The 22,070-nt window shown below is 43.3% G+C and overlaps 1 protein-coding gene across 2 annotated transcripts; it reads left to right on the top strand.

Moving 5' to 3' along the window:
• Positions 1-71: 71 nt before the first annotated feature.
• b3gnt2l (UDP-GlcNAc:betaGal beta-1,3-N-acetylglucosaminyltransferase 2, like) lies at positions 72-20,234 on the top strand. 2 transcript variants are annotated; one of them, XM_061216948.1, is made up of 2 exons: positions 72-150; positions 17,530-20,234. In XM_061216948.1, the coding sequence occupies exon 2, from the start codon at positions 17,783-17,785 to the stop codon at positions 19,106-19,108; it is 1,326 nt and encodes a 441-aa protein (XP_061072932.1). In that variant the 5' UTR covers positions 72-150; positions 17,530-17,782; the 3' UTR covers positions 19,109-20,234. The 2 variants fall into 2 exon arrangements, with proteins under 2 accessions (XP_061072932.1, XP_061072931.1); XM_061216947.1 differs by lacking the exon at positions 72-150 and adding an exon at positions 14,221-14,698.
• Positions 20,235-22,070: the final 1,836 nt, after the last annotated feature.

Here is a 22,070-nt window from a genome sequence, read left to right as displayed (position 1 = left end):
ACATCTGGATGATTGTTTGTTCCCCTTTTCTGACTTCCGCTATTTACAGAATTTGTGGGCTCCACATTTCTGTTCATGTTTCCTGCACCACGTTTTTTCCCCACTCACACGCATATCTGCAGGCAGCAGTTCACATTGACAGCGTACATGGTATGTTTAACCTCTCCACCTCCTCTCATCTCTAAAATATTCTTTTGGTGGGTGCTTTCCAGTCTGCCATGTTATTTGTTTTATTTTTGTCAAGGCTTTGTCAAGGTTTTTCTCTCTCTATGTGTGTGTGTGTGTGTGTGTGTGTCGCTCTTCAATTTAATGAAGGCCATTCAGACAGTTGTTGAGGCCCTTGGTGAAATGGCGAATATACAGTAAGGTCCTCTAGAGTCTGAGCCTCCCTGCCTGGTCTGCTATGAGCGTTTGCTGAAAATCATACTCTTTCTGACCAATACTCTTTCTGACCGTACTGTTTTCCCTACTATTGGGGAGTGGAAAGGGGAGGATATTCTCCCTGGCGGGGATGAAGCTGTCGAAAGTGAACTGAGATCTTTGGCTCATATATTTCCCTGAATGCCAGCTGGTAGTCGCTGTATAAGCTGCCCATCAAAAAACAGACCGTGGACCTCCACTTGAGGATAGTACGGCACAGATGCTGGTAGCTTGTGTCTGGATTCAACTTGCTTACTATAAACTGATGGGTAACCAAGATGCTTGTTTCTGCTTATTTGTGACATACAATAGGTGCTGTGCAGTTCAAGGTGATATACTGTGCCTTTCTTTTTTCATTTTGTTTTTGTCTGGGAGTGTAGGTTGAATGTATTTTTTATGTACATGAGTTAACTTACCCAAGGACGATTATTTTAACCCCCCTACCCCTCACACACACTCTTTTTTTTATTTAATTTTGATGTTGCTGTTATAATTATTGACATATGTAAGAATCATTTCAGGCAAGAGTATCTTTAGCAGTTCATTAAGACAGAATGAAATGTCTTCTTCAGGACCATCTCTGCTTTGATTTGAAATTGAGGGGAATTATTCAGCCAGAAAAGCCACTGATTACATAATTGGCATTTGGCAGACGCTCTTATCCAGAGCGATGTACAGTTGATTAGACTAAGCAGGAGACAATCCTCCCCTGGAGCAATGCAGGGTTAAGGGCCTTGTTCAAGGGCCCAACAGCTGTGCGGATCTTATTGTGGCTACACCGGGATTAGAACCACCGACCTTGCGTGTCCCAGTCATTTACCTTAACCACTACGCTACAGGCTGCCCCACTGATAAGGCCTGATTCACTGTGAATCCGAATCTGAAACAGAAACAGAAACAAGAGAGGTGGTTCTGTGAATGAGAAGCCTGTTTTTTCTGCATAGAAGATTCAATATCAGGCAAATGATGAAGGAACCTCTTCTTGGGTCCCAAGCCTACCCCTGACGTAACTGCCTGGTCATGTTGAAAAAACAGTATTTTTATTGGTGGACTCTTCATAACGTCACAAAGAATTGGGCGGCTCTGACTTGCCTATTTTAAAGCGTTGATTGGTTTTTGAAAAATTGAGTGACACTGTCTGGATTTTTTTTGTAAGGGGTGTGGTTTTAAGTCTTGTTTATGCTCAATGATTGGTTGAATTTGAATTAGTGCTTCAAATCGTTTATCCTTTGGGTGGGGCTATGAAGGTTTATTTTAGGGCACAGTAATGAGACGAAATAAGATCCAGTATAGAAACCGATTCACCCGACAGTGGAAGTCCGAAGATACAATGTTGTCTTTCAATGTTGTTTTCTGTTACGTTCAGCAACATGTATGACCTAATGCTGCATATACGAATAGGCCTGCTAGCGATCAGAAGACCTATTTCTATCATTGGGGGGGATGTTATCTGTTAGCTAGTTTAGTAACTTACAGAGAGACAGACTCTGGCTCGACTACCGGATTCCTGTTAAATCGTCCAATTTGGTTATACCTACTTGAAGTCTTTCAATTTCAAGATATGACCTTGTAATTATAAATATCATGGGTGTTTGTTGGCCAGCTGGCTAACGCTACACACTCGCTCTTTACCAAGCAATAGTTTTAATACACAAATCTAAAACGATCAATGAAACTCGCTAATGCGTCTATTTTATTTACCTATCTCTACGCCAGCTTCAATGTGCTTTCAGCGTAATCTTTCCAACATTGGAAGTTCAGCTTCCTATGTATGCCGAGGACTTCGCCACCTGTGTGCTTCGGCTACATTGTGCACTAGCGAACTTGCGTAGGCTGTTCTAATCGGAAAAATAGGCTAGAGGTTCCATATTAACATTGTGCTATGTTGCAAACGACTACATAAAGAGAGGGGGGGAGGGGGGAACTAAAACCTGGCACCTGGCCACTAAAACGTACCACTTGGAAGTTACTGATGAAATTCAAGGCAATGATAACTTCATGAACCAAAACTATATTATGTTCAGTTTCGGGGAACAATTATGAATCAACCACCACAGTCTTTAATTTGATCAGTTTAAAAAAATGACCTCAATGTTATTAAGTTATTTGCAATGTAGCACAATGCGACTTAAAAAAAAAATTGTATGCAGAGCAACCTCTGGCATAATTATGTAAAAATAAAAATTCTAGGACTGCAATTGTAGAAAGTGGGGTACATAGTGGTCTCAGATTAAATATTATTTATTTGGTCATTATAAAAAAATTAAAAAACTTCAGGGTGCAAAAATGTAACTCCTTCTCATTCGCAAAGGAGCGTACTGGCCTGTTTTGTGCACTGACCGCTTCCAAGATCACCATTAGAGCAGGGCTGCCCAACCCTGGTCCTGCAGCCTTTCACTCCCAACACTAACAAAGCGCTTTGAGCATCAGCACAACCGTGTAAAACAGTGTCCAATCTTATGTAAAAAGGGCTGGTGTGGGTGCAGGTTTTAGTTTTATCCCAGCACGAAAACACCTAATTCTTCTTTTCAGGTTCTTGAAGTCCATGATTAATTCAGTAGTTAAAGGTACAGTAAATAAGATTTTTGTGTAAAAACATTGTTACAAGACCATTGTAAATCCCTTCCTATCATTGAAAAAGGCTCACTGATATGTTGACTCATCCTCTGCCTGTGTTTAGAGTCCTTTAATTCGGGTTTCAAAATATACAGTTCATGGACCGACACAATTATTATTACTACAATAATTCAAGCTCATTGGTTGAAAATTGGTTCTAATTGCCACAGCTAATGGCATAGGTGGGGTTTCAACATCAGCGCGTTCACAGATAAGGAGGAGGGATAAACAGTGTTGTGGTTTGATGAACACACCTTCTTCTTAATGCCTTAATTGGCTGCTAATTGAAAGGAAACCAGAAATACCAGCAGACACAGCAGCCCTCCAGGACTGGAGTTTGACACTCCTGTGCTACACGCTAGCACGGAATAAAGCTTAAAATAGATCAGGGATGGGCAACCCCAGTCCTGGAGGGCCAGTGTGTATGCAGAATTTTGCTGCCACCAGTTCATTCATTCATTCATTCACTCATTAACCTAACCCACTAATCCTGAACAGGGTCGCAGGGGGGCTGGAGCCTATCCCAGCATACATTAGGCGAAAGGCAGGAATACACCCTGGACAGGTCGCCAGTCCATCCCAGGGCACACACACCATTCACTCACACACTCATACCTACGGGCAATTTAGACTCTCCAATCAGCCTAACCTGCATGTCTTTGGACTGTGGGAGGAAACCCACGCAAACACAGGGAGAACATGCACACAGAGAGGCCTTCTTGGACCTCCTTGCTCTGAGGTGGCAGTGCTACCCACTGCACCATCCGTCTCTTATTAATTAAGAGAGTTGGTCTGAAATCTAGAAACAGATACGACCCTCTTTGCCCATCCCTGAAATAGATTAATGCAGGATCCTTCTTTTATTCTTCAGAAAAGGAAGCAATGATCGAGAAAGGCCACCTTTCCTTTATACCAGCACAGCTAGCCGGAGGCTCTAGTGCCACCTACAGGATACTTCAGAGTGGCTAGAGCTTGTGCAGACTCACGCCATTCCCACACTCGACCAGCTTTCCCGGAAGGAATCGCTCCTACAACGAAACCTTGCACACCGATTACAAAACCGATTGCATTCCACTCTTCCAATAGCATAAATACCAGCAATTCCCACCCAGGAGTAAAAATGCTGTTGTGCGAGTCGCCTTGGGTATGAGTGCCTGCAAAAAAAATGCCAGTCATGTAAAAATAATAAAAAAGGCCTTGTTGAGACATGCATTGTCCTGGTGCCACTTATGAATGCAGTGTGACATTATTTGCACATTGCAGTCACTTCTGAGCCACAACCAGTAGTAAAACCGAAGTAAAAAACCATGATACGAAGAAGCTGAACACGAAAAACGAAATTACCGTGGCTAACACAACACAGGACAGCTTAACTACTCCAAACCTAACGCACAGAAAAAGTCTATCCCCAACTTGCAAGAAAACCGAAAGGTTTTCCGAAAGGTGTTCCACAACCAAGCTTCCCGACTCCGACCGATACCCTGAAAAATGCTCAAAAGTGCTCAAACAAAAAGAAAAACCTGCCTAACCATCTGTCAACTTGCACAAGAAACCCTAACCACAAAAGTTGAACTGAAACTAAAAGGATACAACAGTTAATGTTGGTAAAGGGTAAAACACAAAGAGTAAATCTCTTGAAATGACAGCAGCATCCAGCTCCTTTCTGGCCAGGTGAGTGCTGCACATGATTGGCTGCACCTGCAGGGGCCAGCCATGGGCATGCAGGGACTCCAGTGCAAAGGAGCATAACACTGTGAAGTGGAATGCCAAGGATTTCTGGGGCACTATTGAGCACACAGCATGGAAAACTCGGGAAAACGGGTCAGACCGGAGCCTCGGCCCTCATGGCCTTGGCTGAAAGTGAAATCCTTGCAGTCATCCATTGCAGTGCTGTTGGAGTAAATATTTCACCTGGTGAAATAACTTTAATGTTTGCTTGTTATTAAGCAAACAGGGCCCACATAGATATGGTATCTGAAGGAATAGAGGATTTAAACTAAGGTTTAAAGTCCACAAAATAAATATTTGTCATGTATACGGCTTATCAATTAAACTCTTGACTGAGGTTAGTACAAATGAAAACTTTTCAATGTGTGTTAAAAAATAGAATAGAAACAGAAATGAGAATGAGAAGCATGAAGGTCAAGTTCAAGCTCTCCCCTGCCCCTATATACACACACACACACGCACATACACATACACACACACACTTACACATGCACACACACAAACACATACCCACACACACATACACGCACACGTATACACACATACACACACACAAATACACATAAACACATACACACACAAACACACATACACAAGCACACACATACTCAAACAAACATACACACATACTCATATACACACACAAACACATATGCACACACATACTCATACAAACACACATACACAAGCACATACACACACACACACACACATACGCATACAAACACATACACAAACATACGCAAACATACACACCGATACACAAACACACGCACATACACACACAAACATAAACACGCACATGCACACACATACACAAACACACACATAAACACACAGAAGAGTGCTAATATCCTAGCACCCAAGCACAGGGAGAGGAGATCAGTCTGAGCAAACCTACTGGTAATTAACTACAGAGGAAGTTCACACAGGAATAACTGGCACGCACACACTGCTGTATTACTGGTTATCTTTTCGGCTAAAAGCCGGTTGAGTTCTCTCTCGGGATACTTACTGGTATTTGTGCAGAAATTGACAGTAATGCAACCCAGTTGTTTCATGGTGTCTCCAACAAAATCGCAACCAAATTGTGGAATTTGGTCCTTTTGTAGCATAAACTGGTCACACTTTACAATTATGGTAGCTATTCTGTGTCAAATTTAATAAGCACTCAATGAGCACTTTATTAGGTATTGATTAGACATATATTTCAGTCTTAAGTCTTCTGCTGCTGTAGTCAATCCACTTAGAGGTTTAATGCGTTGTTCTGAGATCCTCTTCTGCATAAAGTTGTAATATGTGGTTCTTTGCATTATCTTCCTGACAGCTTTGACCATTCTCCTCAGACCTTTCTCATTAGTAAGGCATTTCTGCTGCTCACTGGATGTTTTTACTTTTTCGCACCATTCTCTGCAAACTCTAGAGACAATTTGCATGAAAATCCCAGGAGATCAGCAGTCTCTGAGATACTCTGGCACCAACAATCATTCCATAGTCAAAGTCGCTTAGATCACATTTTCCCCCATTCTGATGGTTGATGTGAATATTAACTGAAGCTCCTGCCCATATCTGCCTGATTTCATGCATTGCACTGCTGCCACATGATTGACTGATTAGATAATCACATTAAAAATTGGGTGTTCCTAATAAAGTGCTCAGTGAGTTTATGCAAAGAACACCATTCAATTGTCAAACAACAATTTAAATAGTCAGGGAACCAATGAGAAGCACATTACATTACAAAGCATTTAGCAGACGCTCTTATCCAGAGCGACGTACAATGAAGTGCAGTTCAAACACAGGAACAAGTGTGAAGAGGACCCCAGAGGACAGTATGGTTCCGAGTCCTAGCGTGACATTACAGATACAGTTGGAACCCTTGAATAATACATCAAATTACAAAATAGCATACCACAGTTGGCAGCTAGAATACCCCGAGTACAATAATACAATATCTAATACAATACAATACAACAATATCTATATATAGCTAAATATAAATACACAAGGCTAATCATGGTGGTGAGGGGGGGAAGGTGCAGCCTGAAGAGATGAGTCTATAGTCTGCATTTGAAAGTGGTCAGAGAGTCTGCTGTTCTGACATCTGCAGGATGGTCATTCCACCACCGTGAGGCCAGAACAGACAGCAGAATGCAGAACCCAGGATGTAATAAATTACAGGTTTAATCCAATGTACACAGAACCAGGTCAATCTCCAGCAATCAAAAATGTACACATCAGGCAAAATGGAAACCAAGTCCAGGCAGGGGTCTAAGTCCAGACAAACAGGACAATGTGGAGAAGGCAGAGAGAAGTCCAGAACCAGGAGGGAGTCTGAACTGAGAGATCGGTCAGAGGGGCAGGAGGGCGAGGGACTGGGGGACGGGGATGGGGAGGTAGGACTGGACTGGGGGCACAGGACATGGGACTGTGGGCAGGGGACATGGGACTGGGGAGACCCGCTATAAAGTAATGACACAAAGACAAGACGATCTGGCACAGAACACAGAAACAGCTGAGCTTAAATGCAGGACAGCTGACGAGACAATGAGGAACAGGTGAGACAATTACCAAAGAGGAAATACAAATATGTTGCAGGGATCATGGGCACGTAATAGGGAAGACGGAAAACATGAAGTGGAATCCAGATACAGATAACCAATAGAAGAAACCAAGAAGTGAATCATAACATTGAGACACGGGACGTGACAGCATATAATGAAAACTGAATGCATGAATGAACAATTTTAAAAAAGGCATGTTGTTTTGCAAACTCAACAGACTGAATGTGGCATTTAGTTGATTTAAAAAGAGATCCACCCCAACGTTTGTTATTTATTGTTCCATTCATCATTTATCATGACGGCATAGAAATGTCAATCTATGCCCATGGTTTTCTTTGTTGTAGGAAGAAAAAGCAGGTTTCTGCCTAGTTGTGCTAGATAAGCATGCATTGGCTAAAGTCAGAGGTTGAGCCATTTTATTCAATTCAATTCAATTAAATTTTATTTGTATACCGCTTTTTACAAAGGGCCTTTTTCGCAAAGCAGCTTTACCGAATTAGAAACCGGGCCCCAAGAGTACGCCTCTGGCAACAGTGGCAAGGAAAAACTCCCTGAAAACAGGAAGAAACCTTGAGCAGAACCTGACTCAGTAGGGGAACCCATCTGCTGCTGGTTGACACCGGTTTGTAGAATCAATGGTTTTAAACAGAAAACCAGATTAAATAAAAGTACATAAATGTCCAATAACTTGAAGCCCAGATGGCAGGAACACCAATGGGTGGCACTGTCAGGCGAGGGGACAGCCTTGGTGCTACAGCTGAATCAGCAGTGGCAGGAGGGAGTTGTGCGGCTGGTCTTGGGCTGGAGCTCCAGGCCAGGAGGGGGTGCGCAGGAAAGTTGGGCTAGCGCTCCGGGTAGGTGCCCAGAGTGGGGAGAAGAGGAAAGTAACATTGTTAGGGGGTCCAGATAGTAATTGGTCAATCACAGCAGGAGGGAGAGGTACCTGCATGCAATAAGGAGAACCCCGGCAGAATAAGGCTATGGCAGAGTAGCTAAGGGAAAAAGAGGCAGTGGCCAACACATCCATGAGGGCAGGCTTGAGACGGTCACCACCAGACCATGACTGGTTATACTTAACACAGCATTACCAACAATGATCCACTGACAGCACTGACCGCCAAGTCCACCAGAGACTGCCAGCCACCCACTCCTTCCCCTCAACTATAGGACAGACTAAAGAGATACGTTTTTTGCCTAGCTTTAAATAAGGTGATAGTGTCTGCACCCCGAACATGAGCAGGCAATTTGTTCCACAGGAAAGGAGCACGATAGGAAAAGGCTCTGCCATCTATGGAACTTTTAGTTATTCTAGGAATAACAAGAAGGCCTGCACCCTGCGAACGGAGTATTCGTGAGAGAGTATAACGATGAAGTAAATCTTTTAAGTACAGAGGGGCAAGCCCATGTAAGGCTTTAAAAGTCAGAAGTAGTATTTTGTAATCTATTCGGAATTTAACAGGCAGCCAGTGAAGTGAAGCGAACACTGGGCTGATGTGCTCAAATCTCCTTGTTCTAGTAAGAATACGAGCTGCTGCATTTTGAATTAGCTGGAGCCCTTTCAGAGAGGAATTTGCACATCCAGACAAAAGAGCATTGCAATAATCTAATCTTGAGGTAACAAATGCATGTGCTAGCTTTTCTGCATTATTTAGGGACAGTATCTTCCGAATTTTGGAGATATTCCTTAAGTGATAAAAAGCAACCCGAGAGATGTTTTTAATATGTGCATCAAACGCACGATCTGGATCAAAAGTAACTCCAAGGTCTTTGATGACAGCACTTGAGGTGATGCAAATTCCATCAATGTTTGGAATATCATCAGATAATTTACATCTCAAGAACTTAGGCCCCACTACCATTATCTCAGTCTTATTTGAGTTTAACAAAAGAAAGTTATGATTCATCCATTTCTTTATGTCTTTAAGACAAGCTTCCATTTTTGAAAGCTGGACAACTTTCTCAGGTTTGACTGATAAATACAACTGTGTGTCGTCAGCATAGCAGTGGAAGTTAATGCCATGTTTGCAAATAACTTGTCCCAGGGGAAGCATATATAGAGAGAAAAGCAAGGGCCCAAGCACAGATCCTTGTGGTACTCCGTATCTAACCCTGGATTGATAAGAAGAGTCATTGTTAAAGTGCACAAATTGATATTGATCCGATAGATATGATCTAAACTAAGAGAGAGCCTGTCCACGAAGGCCTACACGATTTTCAAGTCTATCCAACAGGATCAGGTGATTAACTGTGTCGAATGCTGCACTTAAATCTAGAAGCACAAGTACAGAGATACAGCCAATGTCAGAAGCGAGGAGTAGGTCATTGAGTACTTTGGCCAGGGCTGTTTCAGTGCTGTTGAAGGGTCTAAAACCAGATTGAAAAACTTCCAATATATGATTGGGGTGCAGAAATGAACAAAGTTGTTTTGAAATGACCTTTTCTAGTACTTTAGACAGGAACAGGAGATTCGAAAATGGGCCTGTAGTTGGACAAATCATTCACATCTAAGTTTGGCTTCTTTAGAAGTGGTTTGATGACTCCAAGTTTAAGAGTCTGTGGTATGTGTCCAGATGCTAAAGAAGCATTGACGATATGTAGGAGTGGTGCTCCAATCGCTGGTAGTAGCTCCTTCAAAAGCTTTGTTGGGATAGGGTCTAGAAGACAAGTAGAAGATTTTGAAGAATGAACTATGGTATTAAATTCAATGAGCTCTATTGGAGTAAAAGAGTTCAAATAGGCCATCGGTCGTTCCGAGGATTGTGCATCTATGTGTTGAGTGGATGGAAGGACAGACCCTATAGGAGGGGTGTCAGAAGAACTTTGAATCTTGTCCCTGATTTTTAAAATTTTGTCATCAAAGAAATTCATGAAATCATTGCTACCAAACGATATTGAGACACAGGGATCAACATGATTCTTAGTCAATCTGGAAACAGTTTTAAACAGGTGCCTAGGATTGTTTCTATTTTCATCAATTAAGGTAGAGAAATATGATGAACGTGCTGTGGAGAGGGCATGTTTATAGGTTAGTAGGCTATCTTTCCAGGCATGGAGGAATACCTGCAATTTCGTAGAGCGCCATTTGCACTCAAGTTGGCGTGAAGCTTGCTTGAGCACGAGTATGGTCGTTGTACCAAGGTGCTCATTTCTTATGGCCAACTTTTCTTTTCTTAAGAGGTGCGATAGTATCCAGGGTTCTGCAAAGTATGTTATTTATGTTGTCAGTCAGCTGATCAAATTGAGTTAATGCTCGTTGTGTATGCATTTTGGCTGGAGCCAGTGCACAAACGAGTCTGGGAGCTCATTAATAAAAGCATTTGCAGTCCTGGAGGAAAGCTTATGGCTAAAGTAGAAAGTAGGATCTGGTGACACATGAAAAACTTGTGAAATTTGAAAAGTAATTAAATAATGGTCTGATAAGACAGGATTATTAGGCATGACTGCTATGTTTGTTATTTCTGTGTCACAAGTTAAGACCAGATCGAGAGTATGGTTATCTCTTCTCAAAAGACCAGGTCTCCCCCAAAAGGTATTCCAATTGTCTATGAAGCCAACACCGTTTGCTGGGCACCAAACAGACAACCAGTGATTTATGTAGACTTGAAAAAAAAAACAAGTATTTTTTTCTGTAGCAGGAACAAAGCAGCTAGGCTACTGAACAAGAAGGCGATTTAGCCCGGTATCTGCTGTTTCCAGTAAGTCGCCTATGTAGCCCACTTTTCCTATCTTTGTTGAGGTGAAACTAACTGAATTGGTTGAGTTGACACAACCACATCCCCAGTTTGGTTTGACCTGACTGCATGATTACAGCTTTCCTGACATCACAGTCTAAGTCTTATTGTGTAACTTCCTCATGTTAATCATGTTTGTGCCTGCACATTTGCATTCTACTCCGTTTCCACCAGTCCATCTTTGGCATGTGACTGAAACGTGGCAGGTTATATTGCAGGTTCTGTGGCTGAGATTTGAGGTCCCAGTGCTGTACATCATGCAGATGTAAAAAAAAAAATATATATATATACGTTGAAAGGTAAAAACAAACAAGAATAGTCAGTTAAATGCAGTATTTACACTTATGTCAGTTTCACATTTGGATACCGTTTGCATTGGTCCACATGATCATTCATACCCCATTTATTTTTCCTCAGTGTCATTGTGGCCTTAAGATTGCCCTCCTCTCATGTGTCAACAGTTTCCTGTGGCCCTGTCCATTTTACATAGCAAACCACTTTTCAGCTTGTGCAAGAATTACTGAGAAATACCCAACAGATCTGTGCTGATAATGGATCTCCTTTATCAACAACCAAAAGAGTGCGATCTGCAGACATTACTGTCATGCAGGGCAGCCTGGTCCTGGAGATCTGCCATCCTGTAGGTTTTCACTCCAACCCTAAAAAAGCACACCTCATTCAACAGCTAAAGCAGGACTATCCAACCCTGTCCCTGGAGATCTACCATCCTGTAGGTTTTCACTCCAACCATAAAAAAAGCACACCTCATTAAACAGTTAGAGCAGGGCTGCCCAACCTTGTTCCTGGAGATCTGCCAACCTGTAGGTTTTTATTGCGAGCCTATTATCTGAGTAAAATCTTTGTCGGCCACACGCAGGTTGTGTTTTTGCGCTGGGCGGATGAGGAGAGCTTGAGAAACAGTTTCCTGCTCTCTGGTACCTCAACAGACACTCCCCAAAGAGCCCCCCCACCCCGGGGGGAAGGGGAAGGGGCAGGCTCAGGCTCTGTGTACTGTTAATGCTGCCTCTTGGTAAGAAGGCCCCTGTGAGGTGCAACGTGGATGGGAAGGTAGAGGGACTATTTGGGTGGATGTGCAGAGATAGGGATTTTTCCACGCTGCAAAAGGACAGTGGAAGGTCATTTGGCAGGGTTTGGAGTAGGAGTCACGTAATGTGCTGGTAACATCCCACTTGATGCATTGCAGGGGTGGCCAAACAAGCACACATTCAAACGTAGCTACCGCACGCATGTCTTGCAGACTAATGCTTTGCATGATCTTAATCTGCTTCCTGTGAGCTGTCAGTGTACACTGTAAATTCATACCCCAGTGCTGAAACATGACACTGAATTTGTATAATCAGTACAATACAGTCCCTTACGACTGAAGTACGTATGTGGAACAGCAGGATATTTTTCACCTTTCACCCACCATTTTTACACTTTTTCAAGTATTTATGTAGTGCAGAATTTCATTCATTCATTCATTATCCTAACCCGCTTATCCTGAACAGGGTCGCAGGGGGGCTGGAGCCTATCCCAGCATACATTGGGCAAAAGGCAGGAATATACCCTGGACAGGTCGCCAGTCCATTGCAGGGCACACATACCTATGGGCAATTTAGACCTGCATGTCTTTGGACTGTGGGAGGAAACCGGAGTACCCAGAAGAAACCCATGCAAACACAGGGAGAACATGCAAATTTGACACAGAGAGGCCCCGGCCGACCGGGATTTGAACCCAGGACCTCCTTGCTGTGAGGCGGCAGTGCTACCCACTGCAACATCCGTGCTGCCACAAGTGCCAAATTTATCGTTTTGAATTTAGCCATTGATGTTGCCATTGTTTAATGCTTTTTATTTTATTTTAATGAACCCTCATTTTACCAGGGTAGTCACATTGAATTGCTTTTGCATGTGATCTTTACAATGTGCTCAATGGGCCAATCCATCATTGTGGGTTCTGAGTACAACAGGGATAGTCAAATCTGGCGCTCAAATCTAAATCAGGCCCTGGTTTTCTTTCCTTTCAGATAATTAACTGTGTAATTATTAGTGTTACTGATTAGCCAGACTGTCTTCACACCTGACTCCCAGGCAAAGGGAGCATGGAAACCCAGCAGTTCTCTGCCCTTGGGAATTATGATTTGAAGGACAGGGACTTACAACATACCTACTGTCATAGTATTTACCTTGCTTTGTCCTCAGGATAAAAAAAATAATTAAATTGAGTATGAAGTATAACAGCAGGGGAAACCCTGTAAATATAACCTTTTCAACATGAAATTTGATTATGTATCCTCGAGTGACTAGAAAAAGTGTTGCCCCTTTTTGTATTTTATAAAAGCAGTACAGCATCAGGGTACAAAGAGCTTATACAAAGTATTTTATAAGTCTGCAGGTATGATAAGATCAGAGTATTTTATAATCGAAGTTAAGCACCACACATGTAATGTACAAAAACAAAAATTATGATAATTGCTTTGTAGTCTCCTTGGACGTTGAAGTCCCAGGACAGGTTGTTTCAACATAAAAAGTATTCATTTAGAGTCTAAAGTTCAATCAAGAAGCTTTATAATGCTGGAGACTTTCTATTTAAGGTGAGTCATTTCCAGCCCTGTGGAAATGTAATTACATACAAGACAAGGGTTAACTCAAGGACACAGGATAAATGTGGCATAACATGCTGCTATTTTTTATATGGCCTATTTATTTACATATTTTTTTTAAAGACCAGTCCATCCACAGTAAAGTAAACTGCTCAACTTCTCAGAATTTAATTCAATTTAAATTAATTCAATTGAATTAAATTCACTGGAGAATAATTAGTAAATTCTGATCAGTTTAACAGTTTGCTTTACTGGATTGTTAGTGGAGGGACTGGTCTTTTTAAAAATAAATAGGCATAAATAAAAAATACCAGCATGGTATGCCACATTTATCCTGTGTCCTTGGCCTTTGTCGTGTATTTAATTACATTTCCACAAGGCTAGAAATCACCCACTCTAAATAAAAAGGCTCCACCGTTATTGTTATGCCTAAATCTTGAAATCTGTGCTGTTACGTTGACTTCTGCCATAGTTGACAAATCTCACTTGTTACATAGCCGAATTATTATCCGCAGCAGGATAATCCAAAAACAACCGCCTTACACACAAAATTAGTTCTAGCCGTTTTTGTAATAGTAATTGCAAATAATAGCACAATAAGCGCAACGTGAACATGTCTGTTATTCTTTACGGATGCGTAGCTATTTCTGCCATACCGTGGCTTATGATGGTAAACCTAATTAAGAAAATTAACAGTATGTTGAAATTCTGGTTTTGCAACTGGATGGAACGAAAAGCAACATATACAGTGGTGTATGGGGTGTTGCGACGACATATCGCGCAATGAAACAAGCCTGGATCGACTACCAATTTGACAGAAGCCTGAATCGAAACCCGTAAAGTAAACGTTGTATGTCAGGGGAGTGCTGCGTTCTCACAAGATTTTCGCACGCCTTGTTACAACACGGAAGCGTGCTGAGGATAAATGGTTCTTGCGATTAATCCAAGCGTCCAAATTGTTCTATACTTTTATACTGAAAATCACATACGATGAATAAGTACAAACAGAAGAACGGCCGTTCCCTCTCTCATGGTAAGTAATTACATTTATTTAGTTATGTATACCTCGAGGATGTTTAATTTGACAACGGTAGTATAATTTGTATGACCGTTTTACTTGCTGCCTGAAACAATACTAATGAGAAAAAGAAGAAAAAATACATTAATACAAAATTATATGTAACTTTTAATTTAATTGTTTAGAAACCAGTGGGTATTTTAGCAGGATGTCGTCTATATCTGCGTACGTCCGGTCATTATTTTCGACATGCACTACTTAAGGGCACGAGGATAGATAGGGTTATGAATAACTTTGTTGTCCCGATAGCCTTATGAAATCATTTTAAGAATTAAAGAAAGCACATTAGCCGACTCACATTAACCAGTTAATGTGCTGCTTAATCCTTCCTAACCTGTTTTAAGAGCTGTTGTTATTTTGGATTTTATATTTTGGTTTAATATTAACCTTGAAAATCATATATATCCTTGTCCAAATTATGTACAGCTTGGTGTAGATAAGATTAGCAATAGTGTGGCCAAATCAAGAGAGACAGTTATTGTAACCTTCACTCTCAGGAATTGCTTGACATTGGTTGCTTGACAAATGCTTGACATTGGAGCAGTACCCTCTAGGTGCATACAATTGTAGCCTGCGATATACAGTATAATGAATTTGTATATATGTATAGGTTCACTTAGGTTAACACATTTGGGAGAATTCAGCTTAGACTCTAAGACAAAAATGGTTCTGAAAGGGTTCTTCAGCTTCATTCCAAAGGGGAACCCTGTTTAGTTCTTTAGGGAACCATCTGTCATATGTGTGAAAACTGCTATACAAAGAACCATTTGCCCAACAAAGAAATCCTTTAATTCAATGGGGTTCTTCTATGCAATCATAGGGTTACTATTGGAACAATTTGTTTGAAGTGTAGCTGCCTACATGCAGTGCACATGGTGCTTGCCACTGGCTTCCACTGTGCCTGGAGTGGGTGATGGAGTGGTGGTGGGGGGAGGTTGTGGGGGATTATTTGGCATGTCGTTGTCTCCAAGCTCCCAGCTGAGGTTCCCTCAGGTGTGAAAAACTTGATTGTTCTTGTGCTGAGATCGTGTTTGTCTCTGTAATTAATCACCAAGGACACGACTAAACCCATTGCTAAGAACACTCTACGCTCCCTTTGGTTTGAGGGTATTTTTAAATATGCAGTATGCAATTAAGTCTTTTTTCAGACCCTTTTAGGTCCTTAAAACAGCATTTAGCAGTTGTCTTTTTAATTTTGATTATCATTGAGCTACAAAATTGGTTCCTTTTGTTAAAGAACCTAAGCTAGATCAAGTTTCCTGAATTTGCTGCTCATCGTTATTGTAAAGTACCGGTTTACTCTGCGCTTAACTTGCAAACAGGAAAGTGAGCCATCTCACCACCACAGCAAAATTAGAGCCCACAGTCAAACCACAGTTAAAGCCATGTTCTGATAGAATATACACTATCAAAATAGCTTACAGTGGTGTGAAAAAGTGTTTGCCCCCTTCCTGATTTCTTATTTTTTTGCATGTTTGTCACATTTAAATGTTTCAGATCATCAAACAAATTTAAATATTAGTCAGAGACAACACAAGTAAACACAAAATGCAGTTTTTAAATGAAGGTTTTTATTATTAAGGGAGAAAAAAAATCCAAACCTACATGGCCCTGTGTGAAAAAGTGAAACATAAAACATAACTTAACTGTGGTTTATCAAACCTGAGTTCAATTTCTCTAGTCACACCCAGGCCTGATTACTGCCACACCTGTTCTCAATCAGGAAATCACTTAAATAGGACCTGCCTGACTAAGTGAAGTAGACCAAATGATCCTCAAAAGCTAGACATCATGCCGAGATCTAAAGAAATTCAGGAACAAATGAGAAAGAAAGTAATTGAGATCTATCAGTCTGGAAAAAGTTATAAAGCCATTTCTCAAGCTTTGGGACTCCAGCGAACCACAGTGAGAGCCATTATGGCCATAAATAGAACGATGAATTCTGCTGTCTACCAAAAAATCCTGAAGGAGAATGTCCGGCCATCTGTTCGTGACCTCAAGCTGAAACAAACTTGGGTTGTGCAGCAGGACAATGATCGAAAACACACCAGCAAGTCCACCTCTGAATGGCTGAAGAAAAACAAAATGAAGACTTTGGAGTGGCCTAGTCAAAGTCCTGACCTGAATCCTATTGAGATGCTGTGGCCAATGCTGATGCTGTGGGCCAAAATTCCTCCTCAGCGCTGTAAGAGACTCATTGCAAGTTATCGCAAACACTTGATTGCAGTTGTTGCTGCTAAGGGTGGCCCAACCAGTTATTAGGTTTAGGGGGCAATCACTTTTTCACACAGGGCCATGTAGGTTTGGATTTGTTTCTCCCTTAATAATAAAAACCTTCATTTAAAAACTGCATTTTGTGTTTACTTGTGTTGTCTTTGACTAATATTGAAATTAGTTTGATCTGAAACATTTGAAACAAAGTGGTAATATGTAACACTTGTTTTGTTAGTACTTTTTTTGTTAGTTCTTTTGGGTTTAAGCATGTCCTGTGTCAAAGTTACTGCTTTTGTTTTAGAAATATGCAATTTATGTGTTGTAGTGAGTTATTAATACAATCTGTGTGTAACACAAGATGTGTTGCCCTTTATCTAGACACACCTTATGTATTGTCTAAAAACAAAAAATGACGTGTTGTTTTTAAAACATCTATTTTGAGAGTGTAGTTTCCTTCAGACAGTGTGCACCATGTGACCAATTTCCATAACCCTGTGGGTGACTGAAAAAAACAAAATAAACCTCTACAAGAGCCAGTGTTTAGGCACTCACAATGCTGTTTTTATGTTCAGTTGTTAGGTGAGGCTGTGTGATCTGAGCCAGACGGTGAGAGAGAGGAGACCAGGAGTCAGCTACACAGGGGGGAAGGAAACTGGAGCAAAAGCCAGACCTAATAAACCTCTCAGAGCCAACCAATAAGAAAAGGGCGGACGTCACTTCCAAATTTCTCCCCCTTTCCCCATCTTTCACTTGTCTCAACCTCTCCTCATCTATTCTTCCCCAGCACCACCCTCCTCTCTCTCTCCCTCCCTCTCTCTTTCAAAGATGTGGCGAACCAAAGTCATGGTGGCCATGGTCATCGCCAGCAGCTTGGCCCTCGTCCTCTTCTACTCGTCCCTCAACTTGGAAGAGGTCCACCGGCGGAAGGCATTTGTGGAGGCGGCGAACACAGTTCTTGTCGTGCCAGCCCGGCGCAATGCTACGCTACACGCTACACTACACGCTACGCTACAAGCGATGACCACTGGTCACCCACAGACTACTTCCAGGTCCCCGCAGCAGAAGGAGGCAACGGGCATCTCCATCTTGATCTCCACAAAGTTCATACAGGACGTCCCGAAGAGCAGTGCCTACTGGAACCGGAGGCAGCATGCCCTCCTGAAGCTGCTGGAGTCGGGTTCGAGCGGAAACGCCACGGAGAACAAGATCCTCGGCTGGCCTGACTGTGGCACCACTAGCCTGGAGAGGCTGGTGACCAACATCCAGGATTTTGGGACCTACCCGCCTCTGTACCAGGTCTTCCTGCAGGGCATGGAGTGCCGGGACCCCCCGATCCTGATCGACCAGCCGGGCAAGTGCACCTCTGATGAGTGGGATGGAAAAACCTTCCTCCTCCTTGCCATTAAGTCCATCCCCCAGAACTTTGAGAGGCGGCAGGCAGTGCGGAAGACCTGGGGGCGGGAGGGGAGATATGAGGGAGGGGTGGTAGTGCGCACCATTTTCCTTCTGGGTCGCTCCCCTCCTGAGGACCCGGACCTGGGTGCCCTGGTGTCCTTCGAGGCGCTCCATTACCGGGACATCCTGCAGTGGGACTTCCGGGAGTCCTTCTACAACCTGACACTGAAGGACAATGCCTTCATGAGCTGGGCCGCCAGAAGCTGCCCCGGGGTGGCCTTCATCTTCAAGGGCGATGATGACGTCTTCGCCAACACGCCGGCCATTCTGGCCTTCCTGCACTCCCTGGATCCCACCAAAGCCGCCGGGCTCTACACGGGCCATGTAGTCACCAATGCCAGCCCCTTCCGTGACGCCAAAAGCAAGTACTACGTCCCCGTGAGCTTCTACGAGGGCGCCTACCCGGCCTACGCTGGAGGGGGCGGGTTCCTGTTCTCGGGCTCCCTGATTCGCCCGCTCCTGACACTCTCCAGGTTCATCCCCTTTTTCCCCATCGATGATGTCTACACAGCGATGTGCTTCAAGGCTCTGGGGATCACCCCCGTGGCCCACAGCGGCTTCCAGACCTTCGATATTCGGGAGGAGGACCGACAGAATGCCTGCGTGCACCGGGCCCTGATCCTGGTCCACCAGCGTAGCCCACAGCAGATGCTCAGACTCTGGAGGGACATGCACAGCCCCCTGCTGACCTGCTGACCTACTGGGACTCCGGTTCTCCTTCTCTTCACCCCACCCCCCTCCCCCCTCCTCCGAGAACCTGATCGCAAGAGGTCTTAAATGACTCTCACGCTATCACCTGGGGATGCCGTACCCTAGCAGCCAGCGGGAGGCAGGCCATGGATGCTCCAACTTAGATATTGCTCACATTATCGGAGGGCCAGTTCAGGGACGTGCCTCACTTGTGTTTTCACACAAACGCCTAATGTTTGTCAAATTTCTGTTTGAATGGTGACCTTCGCCTTGAAACCTGCCTTTGTTGATCTGATATGGCTGATTAGAAATGCTGGTGAAGCCTGGTGAAGGCAGCAGCCTTATCGCTCTGAGTCTACAAGTTGGTATTGCTCTACAGTGTAATATTTACAGAGGCAAATAAGGCCAAGCACCTCAAAGAAACAGCTGGAATTAAAGCACAGAATTTAAACAGCAATAGCTATTTCGACAACAAATTACACATTTCACTTTATTTACCTTATTTGCAAACCCACAGCCCTGATTCAGCAAATAATTGAACTAGTTATATAATGAAGATTTGAGGCCTCTAAGACTGACCCTCCAATTGTCTGGATCTTATGACTTTTTCCCTTGAGTTTACTTTTTTTTTTTAATTGCTGGAAATGTTTCATGCTGGACTGAGGACGAATAGCTGGTGAAACAAACAAACAAACAAACAAACAAACAAAGTGTTTTGCACATGACTTTATGAAGTCTATAGGAACAAGACCAGACGAGCCCAGTTTAGTTGGATCCTGAAGTTGCTAAGCGTGTGTGGCAGAAACTATATGGGTTGACCCTGTCTGGCCTGTCAGCTCAGAAGTGGAACTGGACCCTCTCTCACTTAAAAAAAATTAAGAATACAAATATTGGTGATAAACATTATATTGGTGATAAAACAGCTTTCCCATGAAACCAGAATGTAATGTCAAATATAACTCCTATTTATACATTTTCTTCCTCCTTTGAATCATCATGGTTACGATAGGGCACTTAAGCTTTGAGATTGACATGGCAGAGGCCTTTAATGTATTGATTCTCTTAGCTATGTCAGGAATACTGTGGAAACAAACAAGCTGCCAAATAAATACCATCTGCTGCACTGAATCAACACCGTTTGTCACTTCACTCACTTCATTTTTGTCATTGTTAAGAGTGTCCAGCTCAGGCTTTGAGCTTGTTTTATCTGCTGCATGTTTTGCTGTGTTATTATATTACATTACATTACATGGCATTTAGCAGACGTTCTTATCCAGAGCGACATACAATGAAGTGCAAATCAAACACAAGTATGAGTGCTAAGAGGACCTGAGAGGACAGTACAGTTCAGAGTCCTAGTGTAATCTATACATAAGTGCCATACAGTCTAAGGCTAATCATGGTGGTGAGTTAGGGAGGGAAAGGTGTAGCCTGAAGAGATGAGTCTTCAGTCTGCGCTTGAAGGAGGTCAGAGACTCTGCCATTCTGACATCCACCGGGAGGTCATTCCACCACCGTGGGACCAGGACAGACAGCAGTCGTGAGCGTGAAGTGCAGGTGTGGTGAGGGGGAGGCGCCAGACGGCACGAAGTGGCAGAACAGAGGGGTCTTGTTGGTGTATAGGTCTTGATAAGGGATTGAATATATACAGGGGCTGATCCTTTAACTGCCTGGTATGCGAGCAAGTTTTAAATTTGATGCGAGCCATAACAGGCAGCCAGTGGAGGTTGCTGAGCAGGGGGGTGACGTGAATGTCTGGGAACATTGAATACCAGACGGGATGCAGCATTCTGGATCAGTTGTAGGGGTCTGATGGCAGATGCTGGAAGGCCAGCCAGCAGAGAATTGCAATAGTCCAGGCGGGACAGGACCATTGCTTGAACAAGGAGTGGAGTAGGTGGTGAGAAAGGGTCGGATTCTCCGGATGTTGTACAGGAAGAACCTGCATGCCCGGGTCATCGTAGCAATGTTTTCAGAGAAGGACAGCCTGTTGTCCATCACCACTCCAAGGTTTCTTGCACTAGGGGATGAGGTCACTGTGGTATCCCCTAGTGAGATGGAAAAATCGGAGAAGGGAGAGGTTAGAGCAGGGATGAAGATTACCTCCGTCTTACCTGGGTTGAGCTTTAGATGGTGGTTGCCCATCCAGCTCTGGATGTCTCTCAGGCAGGCGAAGATACGGGTGGAGACCTGTGTGTCTGATGGGGGGAAGGAGAGAAAGAGTTGGGTGTCATCGGCATAACAATGATATGAGATACCATGAGCAGAGATAACGGGGCCAAGGGATCTTGTGTAAATGGAGAAGAGGAGGGGTCCGAGGACTGAGCCCAGGGGGACTCCTGTAACAAGGGGGCGAGGGGTTGCACTCCTCCAGCCCAGGACACTTTGGAGGACCAGCCAGAGAGATAAGATTTGATCCACTCTAAGGCTGTGCTGCAGATCCCTGTAGATGCCAGGGAGGCTAAGAGGATGGAGTGGTTGACCGTGTCGAACGCCGCAGAGAGGTCAAGAAGGATCAGGACAGAGGAGAGAGAGGTTGCTCATGCAGCCTGAAGGGACTCATTGACGGAGAGGAGTGCGGTTTCCGTTGAGTGGCCAGGTCTGAAGCCGGACTGGTGGGGTGTTCTAATGATTACTGCGACTGTTACGAGGGGGTGTTGTATGAAGGGAGTTTAACCCAGGGTTTCTTTGGATAACCTGGCTTAACAAACCCAAGCAATTGCTATCAGGCTTAACTGCTACTACGAAGGTGGTTACCAACTTGGTGAAGATGGACTTTGTTAAGCAACAGATGTGCACGTTCCCGTAATAGTGGCAGTGTATGAAAAAATGAGTCTATAGCAGTGCAGCTTGGGCTGTAGGCTACTTGCCCGGCATATTTCTTACATGAGAAAAAAACTGATATGATGCACGGATATGAAGAAGCTGAAACACTCATAGGCGAATAGCGAAAGGTAACAACTGTTCC

Source organism: Conger conger, chromosome 13 (assembly GCF_963514075.1).
Source record: "Conger conger chromosome 13, fConCon1.1, whole genome shotgun sequence".
In the NCBI taxonomy this organism is placed as follows: Eukaryota; Metazoa; Chordata; class Actinopteri; order Anguilliformes; family Congridae; genus Conger; species Conger conger.
Note: the sequence above shows the minus strand (reverse complement) of the source record. Positions and strands in the feature narration are given on the sequence as shown.